The sequence below is a fragment of the Tribolium castaneum genome, chromosome 7, assembly GCF_031307605.1.
Source record: "Tribolium castaneum strain GA2 chromosome 7, icTriCast1.1, whole genome shotgun sequence".
NCBI lineage: Eukaryota > Metazoa > Arthropoda > Insecta > Coleoptera > Tenebrionidae > Tribolium > Tribolium castaneum.
In genome coordinates this window covers 1,492,012-1,513,397 of record NC_087400.1, presented here as the reverse complement: position 1 = coordinate 1,513,397, position 21,386 = coordinate 1,492,012, and the positions used below count along the sequence as shown (strand labels likewise).

At 27.8% G+C, this 21,386-nt stretch overlaps 1 protein-coding gene across 1 annotated transcript; it reads left to right on the top strand.

Moving 5' to 3' along the window:
* The first annotated feature begins 1,884 nt into the window (after positions 1-1,884).
* On the top strand, positions 1,885-17,652 carry LOC657448 (alkylglycerol monooxygenase). Its single transcript, XM_963908.5, has 8 exons — positions 1,885-2,191; positions 9,576-9,703; positions 10,028-10,179; positions 13,659-13,762; positions 13,949-14,111; positions 14,169-14,320; positions 14,379-14,513; positions 17,202-17,652. The coding sequence occupies exons 1-8, from the start codon at positions 2,015-2,017 to the stop codon at positions 17,574-17,576; spliced, it is 1,386 nt and encodes a 461-aa protein (XP_969001.1). The 5' UTR covers positions 1,885-2,014; the 3' UTR covers positions 17,577-17,652.
* Positions 17,653-21,386: the final 3,734 nt, after the last annotated feature.

Here is a 21,386-nt window from a genome sequence, read left to right as displayed (position 1 = left end):
AAGGCACTAAGCAATAAATAAGAAACAAATTGTAAATAAACGCAAAATTTGTTTTTAGTGGTTGAATCAAATAAAAATAATTGTAAAAACCGTAAAAAAGGCATAAAATAAAAAAAATTAAAAAGCAAATGTGCCCTCAAAAGTAAAAAAAATCCCAAAAAACTACAGAACTTTACAACCAAAAGATCACAAAAATTGTAGAAACATAAAAAAACATAAAAACATAAACATAACAAAAACATAAAAAAATTTGTTCGTAAAAATGGGCATAAAATAATTAAAGAAATGGTATTTTTATCAATAAAACGAAAAATAAACAAATTTAGTGTTTGAAACAACGCACTTAACCACAACAGATAACAATAATAAGAATTGCAAATCAGAGACAAAATATAAACAGCACTTCCAAGTATAGAAAAATTTCTTCCTTGAACTTAAAAAAAAAACAAGAAATGAGAAATAACAAACTGGAAAAAAGTAGTAGGTACCTATTTAAAACCAAAAAATAAACTATTACTATTATTGAAAAAATGTAGCTACTAATCAAGACGAAAAAAATACCAAATAAACGCAAAATTTGTTTGAATAAACAAAAAATAAAGAAAGAAAGGTTTACCAAAGATTTGAAAATATATTCAGAGAAGAGAGAAAGACTAAAAATACAATAAAAATAAACGTAAAAATGAGAAAGAGTGTTTATTAAGTTTAAAACAACAAAAAATACAAAACGATGTAAAAATTAAAAACACAAAGCATTAGAAAAGAAAGAAGTGACATAACACAACCAGAAACCTAAAAAATGTTAAAACAAAAAAAGAAAAAAAATAGAACTTAAACTTAAAACCTAATTTAAAAAAAAGGGCAAATAAAAGTAAGTTAGAATGTAAATGAGTTAGAAAAAAAATGCAAATTTCAAACTGCTGTAAACTGTTTGTTAAGTGTTGTTAGAAATTTTCATGCAAAACGTAAATGAAAGACAAAATAACGTAAAAATAAAAAATAAAAAACGGAACAAGAAAAAAGAAGAGCGAACAAATGCAAATCATGTTCGTCGAATATACAGAATTAAAAAAAGAAACCCAAAAAATGTTAAAATAAAAAAAAATTAATAAGCAAATGTGCCCCCAAAACTTAAAAAAAGCAAATAAAAATAAAGTAAAAATCAAAAACAAAGAGCAACAAATAAAATTCAAAATTTCTTTAAATAAACAAAAAATATAGAGGTAAATACCATAAAGAAAAAAAAATACCAGAGATTTGAAAATATATTTAAAGAAAGACTAAAAATACAATAAAAACAAACGTAAAAATGAGAAAGAGTATTTATTAAGTTTAAAACAACAAAAAATGCAAAACAGAGAAAAACATAAAACGATGCAAAAATTAAAAACACAAAATGTTAAAACAAAAAAAGAAAAAAAATAGAACTTAAATTTAAAACCACATTTAAAAAAAGGGGCAAATAAAAATAAAGTAAATCTCTTAATATGAAATAAATGATAAATAAAATATAAAATCAAAAAATAAACATATTACAATTATTGAAAAAATGTGGCTATTAATCAAGACGGAAAAAAACCAAAAATAAAACCAAAAAATAAACAATAAAAAAATTGTGGCTACTTATGAAGTCAAAAAAAAACAATAAAAAAATACCAAACATAGTCAAAAATGTGAATAATAAAATTCCATCGAATGTGCAATAGCCCATTGCCAAACCGTGTCAATACTCTCTCCAATTGATTGAATATCGTGTGGCAACTGATCAGCTCCTTTCAAAATTTTCGATTTTGTTGCCTTGGGGGTCAAGTAAGTCCATTCAGGTGCTACTCCCTCCCACCAATTGTTTACACACTCGTCGTATAAAACCCAGCTTTTCGCACTCAAATCTTAGATAACTAGCTAACAATAAGTGCGTCTATCCCAGTTTTAAAAATAACTTTTGGTGATACGCCAACTGATGAACTGTCTGTTATTGCACTTGTATATCGTCCTCAAGCAAGAATTCACTTGAATGGAGCCCATCTCCAATTGCACCGAGGCTGTGACTTCGGTTTTCGTCAAACTGCTGCAAAACGAGACCAAAAATGGGCACTTGGACCAGTTTGTCAAGGGCTTGGGACGCATGTTCTACATCATAGACCCTTCGGATACCACGTTCAAGGACCAGGTGCCGAACTTTTACAGAAATGTGAGTAATTAATTCATTTAACGCAACAAGAGCGAAAATAGTGATAAGGTGTGACCTCAAAACAAAGCATCAATATTTACTTTAAACAACTGGGATGTTTGCTAAGGCTTTGGAAAAGTTGCGGAAATTCAACACCCACTTTCCACGCGTGTGACTTGACCTTTAATTTTCACCAGAGATTTGTTTACAAAAGAAGAAAAAAGTTTACCAGAGATTTGAAAATATATTTATTTAGAGAAAAGAAAACTAAAAAACAAACAAATAAAAATGCAAAGCGATGTAAAAATTAAAAACACAAAGCATTAGAAAAAAAAGAAGTGACATAACACAACCAGAAACCTAAAAAAAATTAAAACAAAAAAAGAAAAAAAAATAGAACTTAAATTTAAAACCAAATTTAAAAAGAGGGGCAAATAAAAATAAAGTAAATGTCTTAACATGAAATAAATGATAAATAAAATATAAAGACCATAACAAAACAAAAACGAGAGATTAAGTACATGCTTAAATAATGTTGAAAAAAGCAAAAAAAAAGAATTAATTTCAAATTTCTACTGCTCTATTGGTTAAAAAAATAAATTTCAAAATGTATGTTTAAGAAAAAAAACATTATAAAACCTAAATAAAAGAAGAAACAACGTACAAATGAAAGGCACAAAGAAATAAATAAGAAACAAACTGTAAATAAAGCAAAAAACAAAAATAATTGTAAAAACCGTAAAAAAGACATGAAATAAAAAAAATAAAAAGCAAATGTGCCCCCAAAAGTAAAAAAAATCCTAAAATACTACAAAACTTTACAACCAACAAATTAAATACAAAATTTGTTTGAATAAATAAAAAATAAAGAAAGAAAAGTTTACCAAAGATTTGAAAATATATTCAGAGAAGAGAGAAAGACTAAAAATACAATAAAAATAAACGTAAAAATGAGAGAGAGTGTTTATTAAGTTTAAAACAACAAAAAATGCAAAACAGAGAAAAATACAAAACGATGTAAAAATTAAAAACACAAAGCATTAGAAAAGAAAGAAGTGACATAACACAACCAGAAACCTAAAAAATGTTAAAAAAATAAAAAAAATAGAACTTAAATTTAAAACCAAATTTAAAAAAAAGGGCAAATAAAAGTAAGTTAGAATGTAAATGAGTTAGAAAAATAATGCAAATTTCAAACTGCTGTAAACTGTTTAAGTTTTGGTAGAAATTTTCATGCAAAACGTAAATGAAAGACAAAATAACGTAAAAATAAAAAATAAAAAAACAAAACAAGAAAAAAGCAGAGCGAACAAATGCAAATCATGTTCGTCGAATATACCGAATTAAAAGAAGAAACCCAAAAAATGTTAAAATAAAAAAAAAATTAATAAGCAAATGTACCCCCAAAACTTTAAAAAAGCAAATAAGAATAAAGTAAAAATCAAAAACAAAGAGCAACAAATAAAATACAAAATTTGTTTAAATAAACAAAAAATATAGAGGTAAATACCATAAAAAAAATTACCAGAGATTTGAAAATATATTTAAAGAATGACTAAAAATACAATAAAAAACAAACGTAAAAATGAGAAAAAGTGTTTATTAAGTTTAAAACAGTGTAAAAAATGATAAAACAAAAAAAGAAAAAAAAATAGAACTTAAATTTAAAACCAAATTTAAAAAAAAAGGCGAATAAAAGTAAATTAGAATGTAAATGAGTTAAAAAAAAAATGTAAATTTCAAACTGCTGTAAACTGTTAAGTGTTGTTAGAAATTTTCATGCAAAACGTAAATGAAAGACAAAATAACGTAAAAATAAGAAATAAAAAAACGAAACAAGAAAAAAGAAGAGCGAACAAATGCAAAACATGTTCGTCGAATAAACAGAATAAAAAAAAACCCGAAAAATGTTAAAATAAAAAAAAATTAATAAGCAAATGTGCCCCCAAAACTTTAAAAAAGCAAATAAGAATAAAGTAAAAATCAAAAACAAAGAGCAACAAATAAAATACAAAATTTGTTTAAATAAACAAAAAATATAGAGGTAAATACCATAAAAAATGTTACCAGAGATTTGAAAATATATTTAAAGAAAGACTAAAAATACAATAAAAAACAAACGTAAAAATGAGAAAACGGGTTTATTAAGTTTAAAACAGTGTAAAAAATGATAAAACAAAAAAAGAAAAAAAATAGAACTTAAATTTAAAACCAAATTTAAAAAAAAGGACGAATAAAAGTAAATTAGAATGTAAATGAGTTAGAAAAAAAATGCAAATTTCAAACTGCTGTAAACTGTTTGTTAAGTGTTGTTAGAAATTCTCATGCAAAACGTAAACGAAAGACAAAATAACGTAAAAACAAAAAATAAAAAAACGAAACAAGAAAAAAGAAGAGCGAACAAATGCAAAACATGTTCGTCGAATAAACAGAATTACAAAAAAAACGAAAAATGTTAAAATAAAAAAAAATTAATAAGCAAATGTGCCCCCAAAACTTTAAAAAAGCAAATAAGAATAAAGTAAAAATCAAAAACAAAGAGCAACAAATAAAATACAAAATTTGTTTAATCAAACAAAAAACATAGAGGTAAATACTATAGTGAAAAAAAAATTACCAGAGATTTGAAAATATATTTAAAGAAAGACTAAAAATACAATAAAAAACAAACGTAAAAATGAGAAAAAGTGTTTATTAAGTTTAAAACAGTGTAAAAAATGCAAAACAGAGAAAAATACAAAACGATAAAAAATTAAAAACATTAGAAAAGAAAGAAAAGACATAACACAAATAGAAACCTAAAAAATGTTAATACAAAAAAAAGAAAACAGAACTTAAATTTAAAACCAAATTTAAAAAAGGGGCAAATAAAATAAAGTAAATGTCTTAATATGAAATAAATGATAAATAAAATATAAAGACCATAACAAAACAAAAACGAGAGATTAAGTACATGCTTAAATAATGTTGAAAAAAGTAAAAAAAAATTAATTTGAATGAATTTCAAAATTGTATATTTTATTCGAAACTTAGGAAAAAAAAACATTATAAAACCTAAATAAAAGAAGAAACAACGTACAAATGAAAGGCACAAAGCAATAAATAAAAAACAAATTGTAAATAAGGCAAAAAACAAAGATAATTATAAAAACCGTAAAAAAAACATAAAATAAAAAGCAAATGTGCCCCCAAAAGTAAAAAAAATCCAAAAAAACTACAAAACTTTACAACCAAAAGGCCACAAAAATTGCAGAGATGTTTAAAAAAAGCAAATAAAAAAGAAAGAGCAACAAATAAAATACAAAATTTGTTTGAATAAATAAAAAATATAGAGGTAAGAATTCATAAAGAAGAGAAAAGTTTAAAAATACAGTTTAAGAAAAAGAGATAAAAACAACAAAAGTTGCGTAAATTGAACGCGTGTGACTTGACCTTTAATTTTCCTCCGAGATTTGTTTACAAAACATTGCATTTTGATTTTATTGTCGTTTGAAACAATTACCAAAACTCTCTGACTCAACTTCTTTAATCTTCCTCCCGTCTGTGCACTTAAACTCGGCAAAAACTCGCACAACAGCCCATTTAGCATTCACTGGTCCGCACATTTTTAATTCCAATTAGTCTCTAATATGCTACAAGCAAAAGCCATTTATGCTACAATTAATTCATGCAGCAGGAGCCAGCCCTCAATTCCCTCAAGAAGCTTAATTTACGCGAAATTAAAACGTCACTGCGACTAGTTTAATTAAAGTCGGGAGTTTATTTGCAATCGGAAAGAATAACAAAACTTTGGGGCGAATTTTTAATAAAGTTTCGTTCGAGAAAATTGTAAAAATTTTCTTTATTGCCGGGAGGTATTTGGCGTATATTTAAAATGTAAATTAGATGTTTCTGATTAACTCGGATGGAATGCACTACAGTTTGTTATTTTCTTTGAGTTGCGGAAAATGAATCGGATGACGGTGCAAAGTGCAGATGAGAGGAGAGCATTTGCATATTTTCTGTTTACTGTTACAACAAAATATTGCTTGGTGCTGTAATAACTGTTATTAAAGCGTTCGGTTTTGTGCAATTTTCGTCGCATGGTTGGCAATATGCAAATTTAAACGACGACGAAATAACTGAGTCTTACGCTTTTACTACCAACCCAAAAAATAATAAAAAAATTGCTATCTGTTTTAAAGCACCACGTTTAGTGTAATTTTGTTTGAGTGGTTGGTGGTAGTGCAAATTTTGACACATTTTTTTGATAAATTTTCAGATAAATGGAGTACAAGTTCAAAAAAAATACAAAAATTTCAGGCTACAATAGCTATTAAAGCACTCGATTTAGTGTAATTTTTGAGTGCGGTTGGTAGTAGTGCAAGACATAACAGACGTAATTTACTAATTAATTTATGACAGGAAGGAACTAAAAAGTGCGTTCTCAGCTTTAAACCCAATAATACAATAAAATACAAATAAATAAATAAAATAAAAAACAAATACAACTATACAACAATAAAATATAATAAAACATTGATTAGTAGAAAAAAAACTACCAACTCAAAAAATAATAAAAAATTGCTATATGTTTTAAAGTACTCCATTTAGTGTAATTTTTTTTGAGTGGTTGCTGGTAGTGCTGCAAATTTTGACTCATTTTTTTGATAAATTTTCAGTTAGATGGAGAACAAGTTCAAAAAAAAAATACAAAAAACTAAGTGTTTTCAGGGTGTAGTAGCTATTAAAACATCGATTTGGTGTTATTTTTTAGTGCGGTTGGTAGTAGTGCAAGTTATAACAGACGAAATTTCCTAATTAATTTATGACAGGAGGAAGCTAAGAAGTGCGTTCTCAGTTTTAAATCCAATAATACAATAAAATCCAAATACAAATAAATAAATAAATAATAAATAAATAAAATAAAAAACAAATACAATTATACAACAACAATAAAATATAATAAAATTTTAATTAGTCGAATTGAAGTGTAATTAAAAAAAAGCATTTTGAGATTATAAGAGCTACTAAAGCATTAAGTATGGTGTAATTTTGTTTGTGTGGTTGGTATTTGTGCTACCATCTACCATAAAAAAATAAAAAAAATGCAAAAAAAATATGAAACAAAAAATAATGAAAAAAAAATGGAAAAAAATGAAAAAAAAACAAAAAAAACAAAAAACACAAAAGTTTTAAGACATTAATGTCTATTAAAATACTAGATTTTTAGTGATATTTTTTAGTGTAGTTGGTAGTAAGACAAATTTTAAAAAAGGAAACTATTCATTTACGTTATAACTGGGAAAAGTATTTGAAGAATTGAGTTTTTAGCTTTAAACTGAATGATACAATGCTACCAACTGTTGCATATCTGCTTAGGTAATATGTCCTTTTTAGCAGAGTTAAATTTCCAGTTTTGTTTACAGTGCTACCAACTGAGAAAATTTTTTTAATTTAATTTTTTATACATAAAAAAAATTGCAAAAAAACAAAATTTTTGGGATATAATGTCTATTAAAATACTAGATTTTTAGTGATATTTTTTAGTGTAGTTGATAATAAGACAAATTTTAAAAGAGGAAACTATTCAATTACGTTATAACTGGGAAAAGTATTTGAAGAATTGAGTTTTTAGCTTTAAACTGAATGATACAATGCTACCAACTGTTGCATATCTGCTTAGGTAATATGTCCTTTTTAGCAGAGTTAAATTTCCAGTTTTGTTTACAGTGCTACCAACTGAGAACGATTTTTTTAATTTAATTTTTTATACATGAAAAAAAAATTGCAAAAAAAACAAAAGTTTTGGGATATTAATGTTTATTACAATACTAGATTTTTAGTGTTATTTCTTAGTGTAGTTGGTAGTAAGACAAATTATAAAAGAGGAAACTATTCAATTACGTTCTAACTGGGAAAAGTATTTGAAGAATTGAGTTTTTAGCTTTAAACTGAATGATACAATGCTACCAACTGTTGCATATCTGATTAGGTAATATGTCCTTTTTAGCAGAGCTAAATTTTCAGTTTTGTTTACAGTGCTACCAACTGAGAAAAATTTTTAATTTAATTTTTTATACATGAAAAAAAATTGCAAAAAACAAAAGTTTAGGGATATTAATGTCTATTAAAATACCAGATTTTTAGTGATATTTTTTAGTGTCGTTGGTAGTAAAAAAATTGTTAAAAAAAACTAAAAACTAATTATTTTACGACTGGGAAAAACATTCAAAAAATTGTGTTTTTAGCTTTAAAATGAATGATACAATGCTACCAACTGTTGCATATCTGCTTAGGTAATATGTCCTTTTTAGTAGAGTTAAATTTCCAGTTTTGTTTACAGTGCTACCAACTGAGAAAATTTTTTTAATTTTATTTTTTATACATGAAAAAAAAAATTGCAAAAAAAAACAAAAGTTTTGGGATATAATGTCTATTAAAATACTAGATTTTTAGTGATATTTTTTAGTGTAGTTGGTAGTAAAAAAATTGTAAAAAAAAAACTAAAAACTAATTATTTTATGACTGGGAAAAACATTCGAAAAATTGTGTTTTTAGCTTTAAAATGAATGATACACTGCTACCAACTGTTGCATATTTGCTCAAATATGTTCTTTTAACAAAGCTAAATTTCCAGTTTTGTTAACACCAACTGCCATAAAATAAAGAATTTTTTTTTAATTTAATTTTTAATACAATCATGAAAAAATAGCAAAAAAAACCAAAAGTTTTGAGACGTTAATGTCTATTAAAACACTAGATTTTTAGGGATATTTTTTAGTGTAGTTGGTAGTAAGACAAATTTTAAAAGAAAAAAAAACTGAAAAAACTATTCATTTGAAGAATTGAGCTTTTAGCTCAAAAATGAATGATACAGTGCTACCAGCTGTTGCATTATTGTTCAAAGCTACCAACTGCCCTAAAATAAAAAAAATATTTTTTTAAACAGACATGATTGCAACCTTAAAAAAACAAATAAAATCAAAACTTGGCTATTAAAACACTAGATCAAGCGGAAACTAAAATAAAATCCATACACAGTTTATTAGTTCTTTCAATTAAAGCGAAATGAAAAAATATTTATGTACTGCCTATCCTTAGCATTTGCTAAAACATGACGTAGGGTCCCTGTAATTAATAGATTTATAGTTTTTAATTAGACTATGACTGGCAGGGTTATCCAAACCTTCCAATAATTTTCTCAATCGATTTATTGTCACATGAAGGCAAAAACTGACAAAAACAGACTCAATTCCACTTTTAAAAAAATTAATTCGTCCAATAAGTGATGACAGGGTCGCGTCGAAACCTTCCACTAACTCCATTAAATCATAGCCAATTTTTGTGCGAGTTTATTGTTTCATCAAGGCAAGACCGTGTGAACTTGACCCGATTTAAATAAATTTGTGTGTGTTTGTTCCAGGCGTGGCCCTACTTTCTCCTCTTCATTCTGATCGAAAATCTGGTCCTTTATCTGGATAAGAAGCCAACGTTTCGCCTAAATGACGGCTTGACAAGTCTATCACACGGCTTAGTGCAAGAATGCGGAAGGTTGGTGTTCAGCCCGATTATCACTGACATTTGCAAGTCAATAACGCACTTTTACAACATCAAAAACCTCGTTTTAATTAACTTTTTCATCGTCAATATTGCTATTGACAATAACAAGTCTGAGTGTGTGCCACTTGATAGCACTTGACCTATGAAATAATTAAAGCGTCAGCTCGGCTTAAAGTGTTATTTTTCGATTGATTTCAATCGTGAAACTGAAATAATTAGGAAACTTTTAGCAACGAGATTATGATAGTGTCAGTTGTCAGCGGTCGCTTAAAGCTGCATAATTTACGAAAGCTGAGCTTAGAGCTTTTGTTACAGACTAATATTCCGGGGCGCTGAAAGCTACGCTTATGTGTATCTTTACGAAAACTTCCGGATTGTGGAATTACGCTGGGATCAGGCGAGTACATGGTACTTGGCCGCCGTCGGAGTGGATTTCTGCTATTATTGGGTGCATCGAGCTTGCCATGGTAAGTCCAGAGTTTTTTTTTTGTAAATAATACGGTCTTATAGACGTAAAATTACACGCTGAATGCGATGCAACAAGTTAAAGTTGTCTACAATTAGTAGTTTTCATGATATCGAGCTTTTCCGGGCGAAGACTTTGTTTTTTGGGATAAAAACTTTAAACGCATCTCTAGCCAAAACTAAAAGTCCAATTGGCTCAGGGTTTGTTGCATAATGTAGGAAATAAACGCAGCTATCCAACGATGTTAAATATAAGGTGCTACAGTTAGTAGTTTTCATGATATCGAGCTTTTCCGGGCGAAGACCTTGTTTTTCGGGACAGAAAGTTTAAACGCATCTCTAGCCAAAACTAAAAGTCCGATTAGCTCAGGGTTTGTTGCATAATATAGGAAATAAAAGCAGCTATCCAACGATGTTAAATATAAGGTGCTACAGTTAGTAGTTTTTATGATAGCGAGCTTTTCCGGGCGAAGACTTTGTTTTTTGGGATAAAAACTTTAAACGCATTTCTAGCCAAAACTAAAAGTCCGATTGGCTTAGGGTTTGTTGCATAATGTAGGAAATTAAAGTAGCTATCTAACGATGTTAAATATAAGGTGCTACAGTTAGTAGTTTTTATGATAGCGAGCTTTTCCGGGCGAAGACTTTCTTTTTTGGGATAAAAACTTTAAACGCATTTCTAGCCAAAACTAAAAGTTCGATTGGCTCAGGGTTTATTGCATAATATAGGAAATTAAAGCAGCTATCCAACGATGTTAAATATAAGGTGCTACAGTTAGTAGTTTTTATGATAGCGAGCTTTTCCGGGCGAAGACTTTGTTTTTTGGGATAAAAACTTTAAACGCATCTCTAGCCAAAACCAAAAGTGCGATTGGCTCAGGGTTTGTTGCATAATATAGGAAATTAAAGCAGCTATCCAACGATGTTAAATATAAGGTGCTACAGTTAGTAGTTTTCATGATATCGAGCTTTTCCGGGCGAAGACTTTCTTTTTTGGGATAAAAACTTTAAACGCATCTCTAGCCGAAACTAAAAGTCCGATAGGCTCAGGGTTTGTTGCATAATGTAGGAAATTAAAGCAACTATCCAACGATGTTAAATATAAGATGCTGCGGTTTGTAGTTTTCATGATATCGAGCTTTTCCGGGCGAAGACTTTGTTTTTTGGGATAAAAACTTTAAACGCATTTCTAGCCAAAACTAAAAGTCCGATTGGCTCAGGGTTTATTGCATAATGTAGGAAATTAAAGTAGCTATCCAACGATGTTAAATATAAGGTGCTACAGTTAGTAGTTTTTATGATAGCGAGCTTTTCCGGGCGAAGACTTTGTTTTTTGGGATAAAAACTTTAAACGCATTTCTAGCCAAAACTAAAAGTCCGATTGGCTCAGGGTTTGTTGCATAATGTAGGAAATTAAAGCAGCTATCCAACGATGTTAAATATAAGGTGCTGCGGTTTGTAGTTTCCGAGTTATTGGCAATATTCTGCCCCGGTCCCGCATTTTAATTTCTGAAAAAAATTCAAAAAATTATAATTTGTAAAACTGGACTAAAAGGTGTTTTTGCACTTTAAGTAGGAGCCTTGTAATAATAAAAAAGTGAACAAAACGGTCTTGTATGCACAAGTAGTAGTTTTCCTGATATTAAGCTGTTTTGAGCATTTCCGAGAACAGATCTTAGTTTTTTGTGTCAAAACTTTAAACACATTTTTAGACAAAACTGTGGCACCGATCGACTCCGGTTTGTCACCAGAAGATAGAGAATTTAATGTGCTTTCTAATGGTGCCAAATTGATGTGACTGATAGTTTCAAAGTTATTGACATTTAAAATTTAATTTAAAAGAAATCGAAATTATTGACTTTTTTGCACTGCTAGAGGTCCTAAAGCCACAGGAAACTAAATATGATGTTCGTAATTATGTAAAAAATTTAATGACTAATAAGATATGAAGATTTTCTATCTAATTTGGTGCATTTTTGAGTTTTGTGAGTAAATCTTGGGAAGCAGTTGAGTTTTTGCTGAAAATTTGCAAAATGTTTGAGTTTGAACACAATTTAATCCACATTGTATCCACGATTTTTGAATACAAGTATAACAGAAAACTTGAAATTTTCTTAAAAAACAGTAAAATTCCAGATAGTGAGACACCAGTGAACCGGTTTAAGGGCTGGTCTATCTCACAGAACCGGATTTTGCCTCAAATGCAAATAAAATGGTCGATTCTGCTTAGTTTTTAAAATAATTTCTGTTTTTCAGTAACTAAATTTTATATTATAAAGCGAATAAAACTTACAACTTTGATTTAGCCGATTTTGGTAAAAATTCCCGAAAAAAAGTCAATTTTAATTTTTCCTTGCATATTTGGTGCATATGGTTTTTTGTTTATCAGTTGTCAGAAAGGCACAGCCACCTCTAACTTTTTGTTTTCAAATGTAATTTATGTCCAGTGCCACCTCGTATGAAAGCCCTTTTAGCAAACATTACAACGCACTTACTGTTTTTTTTTTAATTTTTTCAAAGCCTACGTGATAAAAAAATAAAAACCAATTTTATAAGTTGAACATTATTTAATGCAACAATTGTACAAAATGACCACCGTTCCTCTCCCGGAAAACAACATAACAATATTAGCATGAATTTCTAACATGTTGCAACATTTCTAGTGTGATTTGCCTAATTTCAACTAAAAATTGGTTTTCATTTTTTTATCGCGTAGGCTTTGGAAATATTCAGAAAACAAAGAGTGCGTTGTATTCCTTGCAAAATGCTCTTTTACATGACGTGACACTTGACATACCGTTACATTTGAAAAAAAAGTCAGAGGTGGCTGTGCATTTTTGAAAACGGATAAACAAAAACCGCATGCACCAAATGACGTGCGAAGAAAAACACTAATCGAGCTGTTTCAGGATTTTTTACAAAAATCGCTCATATCCAAGTTATGAATTTTATTTTAGTCAATAATTCCACACTGCTTAATTTTTTGTCGCGTAGGCTTTGGAAATATTCAAAAAACAAAAAGTGCGTTGTATTCCTTGCAAAGTGCTCTTTCACATGTGGTGTCACACGACATACCGTTACATTTGAAAAAAAATTGAAGGTGGCTGTGCAATTTTGACAGCAGATAAACAAATAGTACCCCAAATAGTAGGCGAGAAAAAATAAAAATTGATACAAAAATTGCCTATATCTAAATTATGAATTTTATTCCAGTTAAAAACTCCACATTGTATATTATATAATATGTGAACTTAATAGTGTGTTTGTGCTCCAAAATCGTAAATAAACAAATTGTATTTAATTCACTGTATTATTTGAACCCGACAAACAATTGGTTGTATTGTACGCAAACAAATGAATTTTTTGCTGCTTATTTTTTGCGCTTGCTCTCAATTCTCCCCCAATAACGAAGCTAATTTATTGTTTTCCCTATTATCCTCCGTACACCTGGTTTTAATTAATCAAAAATAATTAATTCCAGAGGTGCACATCCTCTGGGCCCAGCACCAGGTCCACCACAGCTCGGAGGAGTTCAACCTCGCTGTAGGCCTCCGGCAAAGCCTCCTCCAAGGCTGGTGCGGCTTTGTAAGTACCATAAATTTAACCGAGATCCTCTCAAGCTCCGAGAATCCGAATTTCATAACTAGATAATAGAGACGCGGTTATAATTCGATCGATTTCGCCTCTAATTGAACGCGACACGTGATTGATGGCCTCATCTGTTTCAATTAACTGGGAATTTGGTTAAAAACTAACGCAGTAATTTTGTAGATATTTTATTTGCCTCTGGCTTTCGCCATTCCTCCGACGCATTTCCTCACCCACCAGCAATTCAATTTGCTTTATCAATTCTGGATACATACCAAGGCTGTTAAGACGCTAGGACCGTTGGAATTTTTTTTTAATACGCCGCAGCATCATCGAGTTCATCACGGTATTGATCAAATTTTTTATATTTATTTCAAAAACTTACAATAATTTTTTGGCTCAGGTGCTAATATTTGGTGCCTCGATAAAAATTACGGCGGGGTTTTGATTATTTGGGACCGGATTTTTGGGACGTTTGCTGAAGAAAGGAAAAATGAAGAGATTGTCTATGGTTTGGTTTTCAATCAACCGTCTTTCAATATTTTACATTTACAAGTGAGTTAATTTTTGGCGATTTTTTTTGGTCTATTTAACTTTTGTTCCAACTTTGTAGACTTTTTATACAGCGTATGTTTTGCAACGATTTCGGGAAATGAACTGTTGGCGGCATAAGTTGGCTGCGATTTTTTATGGGCCGAGTTGGCAGCCTGGAAGGCCGAGATTAGGAGTAGATGAGGATAAGTTCAAAGTAAGTTATTTTTCCACAACTATTTGTTCAGATACGTATTATTTTTCAAGACGTTTGTAATAATTTTATAATTATTTTTTGTGTTTGAACCTGGTCTTTGGTTTATCCGGCTCGCAGGACCATGTAATTGAGTATTGAACTTAACCCTGAGTTTTAGGCAATTTTTTTTAAAACCTACAGTTAATCTTAATGCCTTTAAGTTTTTATATATTTATATATTTTTTTATATTTTTATATATTATATAAATATTTTTTTACATATTTTATATATTTTTTCAAAATAAAATTGCTGGCCCAAATATTACCACATTATAGTTTTTATTTAAGAAATCAGCTAATAAACCTTAATTTTTTGTGAAGATCTGACAACTTAAAGTTAAACTTAATATCTTGAAATCTTCATTTTTTCAAGAGTCGAGTCAAGACTTAGTTTTCAATATGTAAGATTTTATATAGTTTTATATTGTATTATTCGAGATAGAAAACATTTGAAACTAGCCAAAAACTTAAATCTTCTGTAAACGTCTATCAACTTAAGATTAAACTTAATCACTCGAACTCTTTATTTTTTCAAGATAGAATAGCATTTCTGGAAAACCTAAGATTCACCAATGAGTTCTTTGTGAAGGTCTGACAACTTAAAGTTATACTTAATTTCTTGAAAATCTTTATTTTTTTTAAAGAGTTAAGTGCTGGAGTATATTTTTTAAGAATCTAAAAATCTTTATTATTTCAAGATAAATGTGCTACAAAGTATTTCAAAGACCTAATTTTACATAGTTAGAATTTTTGTAGTTTTATTGTCTTATTCTATTTATTTATTTAATTTTTATCAAGATCTGACAACTTAAAATTGAACTTAATCTACTGAAATCTTTATTTATTCAAGATAAAAATTATTGGACTGTTTTTCAAAAACTTCATTGTAGTTTTATATTGTTTTTTTCAAAATTGAGTTTAGAAATTAAAAAATTGCTAATAAACCTTAAGTTTTTTTGAAAATCTGACAACTTAAAGTTAAACTTAAAACCTTGAAACCTTGATTTTTTCAAGATATGAGTCCCGCACTGTTTTTAAAGACTTTTAGTTTTCTAAGATTAAACTTAAACTCTTAAATCTTTTATGTTTTACTTAATATAAAACTTAATCTCTTGAAATCTTTAATTTTTTCAAGATACAAGTGCTGAACTGTATCTCAAACACTTCATTTTACATATTCAAGATTCATTGTAGTTTTATATTGTTTTATTCAAAATAGATCACAAAAATTTGAAATTTGCTAATAAAACTAAGTTTTTTTTAAAAAAATCTAACAACTTAAAGTTAAACTTAAAACCTTGAAACCTTGATTTTTTTAAGACATGAGTCTCGCACTGTTTTTAAAGACTTTTAGTTTTCTAAGATTAAACTTAAACTCTTAAAACTTTTATGTTTTACTTAATGTAAAACTTAATCTCTTGAAATCTTTAATTTTTTCAAGATACAAGTGCTGAACAGTATCTCAAACACTTCATTTTACATATTCAAGATTTATTGTAGTTTTATATTGTTTTATTCAAAATAGATCACAAAAATTTGAAATTTGCTAATAAACCTTAAGTTTTTTTGAAAATCTGACAACTTAAAGTTAAACTTAAAACCTTGAAACTTTGATTTTTTCAAGATATGAGTCCCGCACTGTTTTTAAAGACTTTTAGTTTTCTAAGATTAAACTTAAACTCTTAAAACTTTTATGTTTTACTTAATGTAAAACTTAATTTCTTGAAATCTTTAATTTTTTCAAGATACAAGTGCTAAACTGTATCTCAAACACTTCATTTTACATATTTAAGATTCATTGTAGTTTTATATTGTTTTATTCAAAATAGATCACAAAAATTTGAAATTTGCTAATAAAACTTAAGTTTTTTTGAAAATCTGAACACTTAAAGTTAAACTTAAAACCTTGAAACCTTGATTTTTTCAAGATGAGTCCCGCACTGTTTTTAAAGACTTTTAGTTTTCTAAGATTAAACTTAACTTAATGTAAAGCTCAATCTCTTGAATTCTTTAACTTTTTCAAGATACATTTTTTATTCAAGATTCAAAACTTAATCCCTTAGAATCTTTATTATTTTAAGAGAAAAATACTAGAGTACATCTCAGAAACTTAAAAAAAATAGTAGTTATATATTGTTTTATTTCTACTAATTTATTTTGAGTTTTATCAAGATCTGACAACTTAATACTGAACTTAAACTACTGAATCTTAATTTTTTCAAGATACAACTATTGTACTTTTTCGTATTTAACGTATTCAAAATTTATTGTAGTTTTTTAGTATGAACTTAAAATTTTCTGTAAAGATCTGACAACTTAATACTAAACTTAGTGTTACGAAATCTTAACATTTTCAAGATACAAATCCCAACTTTGTAATTTTAAGCTATAGTTTCTTGATATTGAAGATTTAATTGTTATTAAACTTAATCTTTATATTGCGAATATTTTTTTTCCAAAGTCGACTTTGTTTGATCCCTCAAGTCCTTCAAAATAATTACACACTTGTATACACGTGCTAATTGAAGCACTCTCTCAAACAGCGCCGTGTTTGTTGAACCATTACGCTCTTTACGTACTCCAAAGACTCATTTCCTCTCAAAAAGCGGCTTAAAGTCCCATTTTAGCTAAATATTCTCGCAACTTCAGGTAGTTCCCCGGCAGAAATACGACGTGAAATTGCCGCTCTGGTGTAATATCTACCTCTTGGTCCACTTCTGCATCGTCGTTTACGGCTTTCAAGAATTAGCAAGTCGCCATTTGGTCCTCAACCCCGTCACAGTCCTAGCGTTCGTTATCTACATCATTGCATCGCTCACGTCAATAGGACTGTTGTTCGACAATGCGCCCTACGCCTGCATTATGGAGCTCTTCCGGTGCATGGTCCTCGTTACCGCCCTACAAAAGCTGGAATTTAAGGATGTGGATAATGGGGTGTTGGTCGGCTGTGAGGCGCTTTTTGTCCTCTCGGGACTCTTCTGGCTGCTGCAGAGCGTCAAAGTTCTGCAAATCAAGGAGATTTAGTGACTGATTTTTGTGATATTTGTTAAGTTTTTCAAGTATTATTTATATAAATGTGTGAATAAATGAGTGAAAATTACTAATTGTTTCATTTGAAACCCGAAATTGAAAAAGTTGGGGATTGGGTGTGAGATAATAAAGGATAAGGGATTTTCCGGGAGAGAGGGCTTGGATCAGACAAATTTTCAGGCAGTTTCCCGAACTGTTGCTGTGTTATTGTAGCGAGGATGGATTTTACGTGGAAAAAACACAATAAATCGCTACATTATGAGACAGAAAAAAGTAAAACAACAAACACTAATGATAAGAAAAAACAACGTACTTCAATAAAATAAATACAAAATATTCCTGAAATTTTCGATAAAATTCTACGATAATGCGTTTTTTCAAAACTCTTCATAGTTTCGTTGTTTCTGTTTTGTTCTTAAGATTTTTCTCTGATTTTTTTCAAAAGCTGTCTGCAGATTGAGATTCTTGACTTTTCTTTTTATTTTATAAATCTATTACCAGATGCTTATTTACAATTATTTTTTAGAATGTACTTAAAATAATTTTATTAACATTTCTTCTTCATTCACCAAATTCACTTTCAGATTCCACTTTGTATTTTTCAAGATTCTTTAAAAGTTTCATTAAGAAATTTTCTATTAATTTTTTAGCATTGTTTCTGCACTTTTCTCTAGATTTATCTTAAGATTCTTCTCTGATTTTTTTCAAAAACTGTTTGTAGATTGAAAATATAAACTTTTCTTTAAATTATTATATAAATTATTTTCTAGACTGTACTTAAAATAATTTTATAAAAATTTCTCCAAATTCACGTTTAGATTCCACTTTGATCTTTCAAGATTCTTTGATGGTTTCATTTAGAATTTTTCTATTTAATTTTTTAGCATTGTTTTTGCACTTTTCTCTAGATTTTTCTTAAGATTATTGTCTGATTTTTTTCAAAAACTGCTTGCAGATTAAAAATCTAGGCTTTTCTTTAGATTATTTTATAAATTTATTACCAAATCCGTATTCACAATTATTTTCTAGACTCTACTTAAAAGGATTTTTTCTACATTAACCAAATTCAACTTTAGATTCAACTTTGTATCTTTTAAGATTCATTGATAGTTTTATTTAAAATTTTTCTGTTTAATTTTTTACATTGTTTCTGCACTTTTCTCTAGATTTTTTTAAGATTCTTCTATGATTTTTTTCAAAAACTGTTTGAGATTGAAGATCTAGACTTTTCTTTAGATTATTCAATAAATTTATTACCAGATGCTTATTTACAATTATTTTCTAGACTGTACTTAAAATAATTTTATAAAAAATTTCTTCTACATTCTCCAAATTCACTTTTACATTCAACTTTGTATCTTTAAAATCTTTTGATAGTTTCATTTAGAGTTTTTTTATTTAATTTTTTAGCATTGTTTCTGCACTTTCTTCTATATTTTTCTTAAGATTTTTCTTTATTTTTTTTTTAAATCTTTTTGTAGATTGAAAATCTAGACTCTTCTTTAAATTATTTTATAAATTAATTACCAGATGCTTATTTACAATTATTTTCTAGACTGTACTTAAAATTAATTTATAAAAATTTCTTCTACTTTCTCCAAATTCAGTTTAAGATTCATCTTTGTATCATTCAAGATTCTTGGATAGTTTCATTTAAAATTTTTCTATATCATTTTTTATAATTTTTTTTGCACTTTTCTCTAGATTTTTCTTAAGATTCTTCTCTGATTTTTTTCAAAAACCGTTTGTAGATTGAAAATCTAGAGTTTTCTTTAGATTATTTTATAAATCTATTACCAGATGCTTATTTACGATTATTTTCTAGACTGTACTTAAAATAATTTAATAAAATTTTTTTCTACATTCGCCAAATTCACTTTTAGATTCAACTTTGTGTCTTTTAAGATTCTTTGATAGTTTCATTTAAAAAAAATTTATATTATTTTTTATAATTTTTTCTGCACTTTTCTTTAGATTTTTCTTAAGATTCTTCTTTGATTTTTTTCAAAAATTGTTTGTAGATCGAAAATTTAGACTTTCCTTTAGATTATTTTATAAATCTATTACCAGATGCTTATTTACGATTATTTTCTAGACTGTACTTAAAATAATTTTATAAAAAAATTTTCTACATTCGCCAAATTCACTTTTAGATTCAACTTTGTATCTTTTAAGATTCTTTGATAGTTTCATTTAAAATTCTTCTATTTTATTTTTTAGCATTGTTTCTGCACTTTTCTCTAAATTTTTTTTTGATTTTTTTCAAAAACTGTCTCTAGATTAAAAATCTAGTTTTTTCTTTAGATTATTTTGTAAATTTATTACCAGATACTTATTTACAATTATTTTCTAGACTGTACTTAAAATAATTTTATAAAAAATTTCTTCTACATTCTCCAAATTTACTTTTAGATTAAACTTTGTATCTTTTAAGATTCTTTGATAGTTTCATTTAAAATTCTTCAATATTATTTTTTATCATTTTTTCTGTACTTTTCTCTAGATTTTTATTAAAATTCTTCTCTGATTTCTTTCAAAAACTGTTTGTAGATTGAAGATCTAGACTTTTCTTTAAATTATTTAATAAATTTATTACTAGATGCTTATTTACAATTATTTTCTAGACTGTACTTAAAATAATTTTATAAAAATTTCTTCTACATTTGCCAAATTCACTTTTAGATTCAACTTTGTATCTTTTAAGATTCTTTGATAGTTTCATTTAAAATTTTCTACTTAATTTTTTATCATTGTTTCTGCACTTTTCTCTGTTTCTAGATTAATAATAATAATAATAGTAATAATAATAATAATAATAATAATAATAATAATAGATTGAAAATCTAGACTTTTCTTTAGATTATTCTATAAATTCATTACCAGATGCATATTTACAATTGTTTTCAATACTGTACTTAAAATAATTTTATAAAAATTTTTTCTACAATCGCCAAATTTACTTTTAGATTCAACTTTGTATCTTTCAAGATTCTTTGATAGTTTCATTTAGAATTTTGCAATTTTTTTTTTATTTTTTAGCATTGTTTCTTCACTTTTCTTTAAATTTTTCTTGAGATTCTTCTTTGTTTTTTTTTCAAAAACTGCCTGTAGATTGGAAATTTAGACTTTTCTTCAAATTATCATAAATCCATTACCAGATGCTTATTTACAATTATTTTCAAGACTGTACTTAAAATAGTGTTATAAAATTTTTTTCTTCATTCTCTAAATTCACTTTTAGATTCAACTTTTCGAAAAAATCTTCATAAATCCATTTGCTTCTTCATAATTCCACGTATTTTAATTTTTTTCTAAAGAGATTCCACTCTGCGTCTCTTTGAATTATTCCAGATTATTGTTGAGCATTATTTTTGTACAAAACTACACAAAGTTTTTAATAATCAACACTTCACATTGTCTAGAAATTCTCCAAGTATAGTCTAGATTTATTGAAAGAGCACTGTATATTTCGCAGTGTACATGAATAAATCATGGTTTTTGTTGGGTGTAATATTTATTAGTTTTTGTAAGTCGGGAATGGAGAGCTGAAAGCGGATGAGAGAAAATATGAATTTGAAATTTGGGGCGGTTTTGGCGACGAGTTTTTAAATTGAATCGTTTGAGAGAGCGCAACTTGAAACAAATTATTATTCCCATTGCCTCACAAAAAAATAAATAAGTGTCTCCACACCCCTCATAATAATGCACCCGGCGTTTAAACATCCATAAATTCAAATCAAGTTTGGCTCCTAGCCACAAACTTCCAAACTTAAAATTCGTCGATGTCACCACCTCTCCAAACTT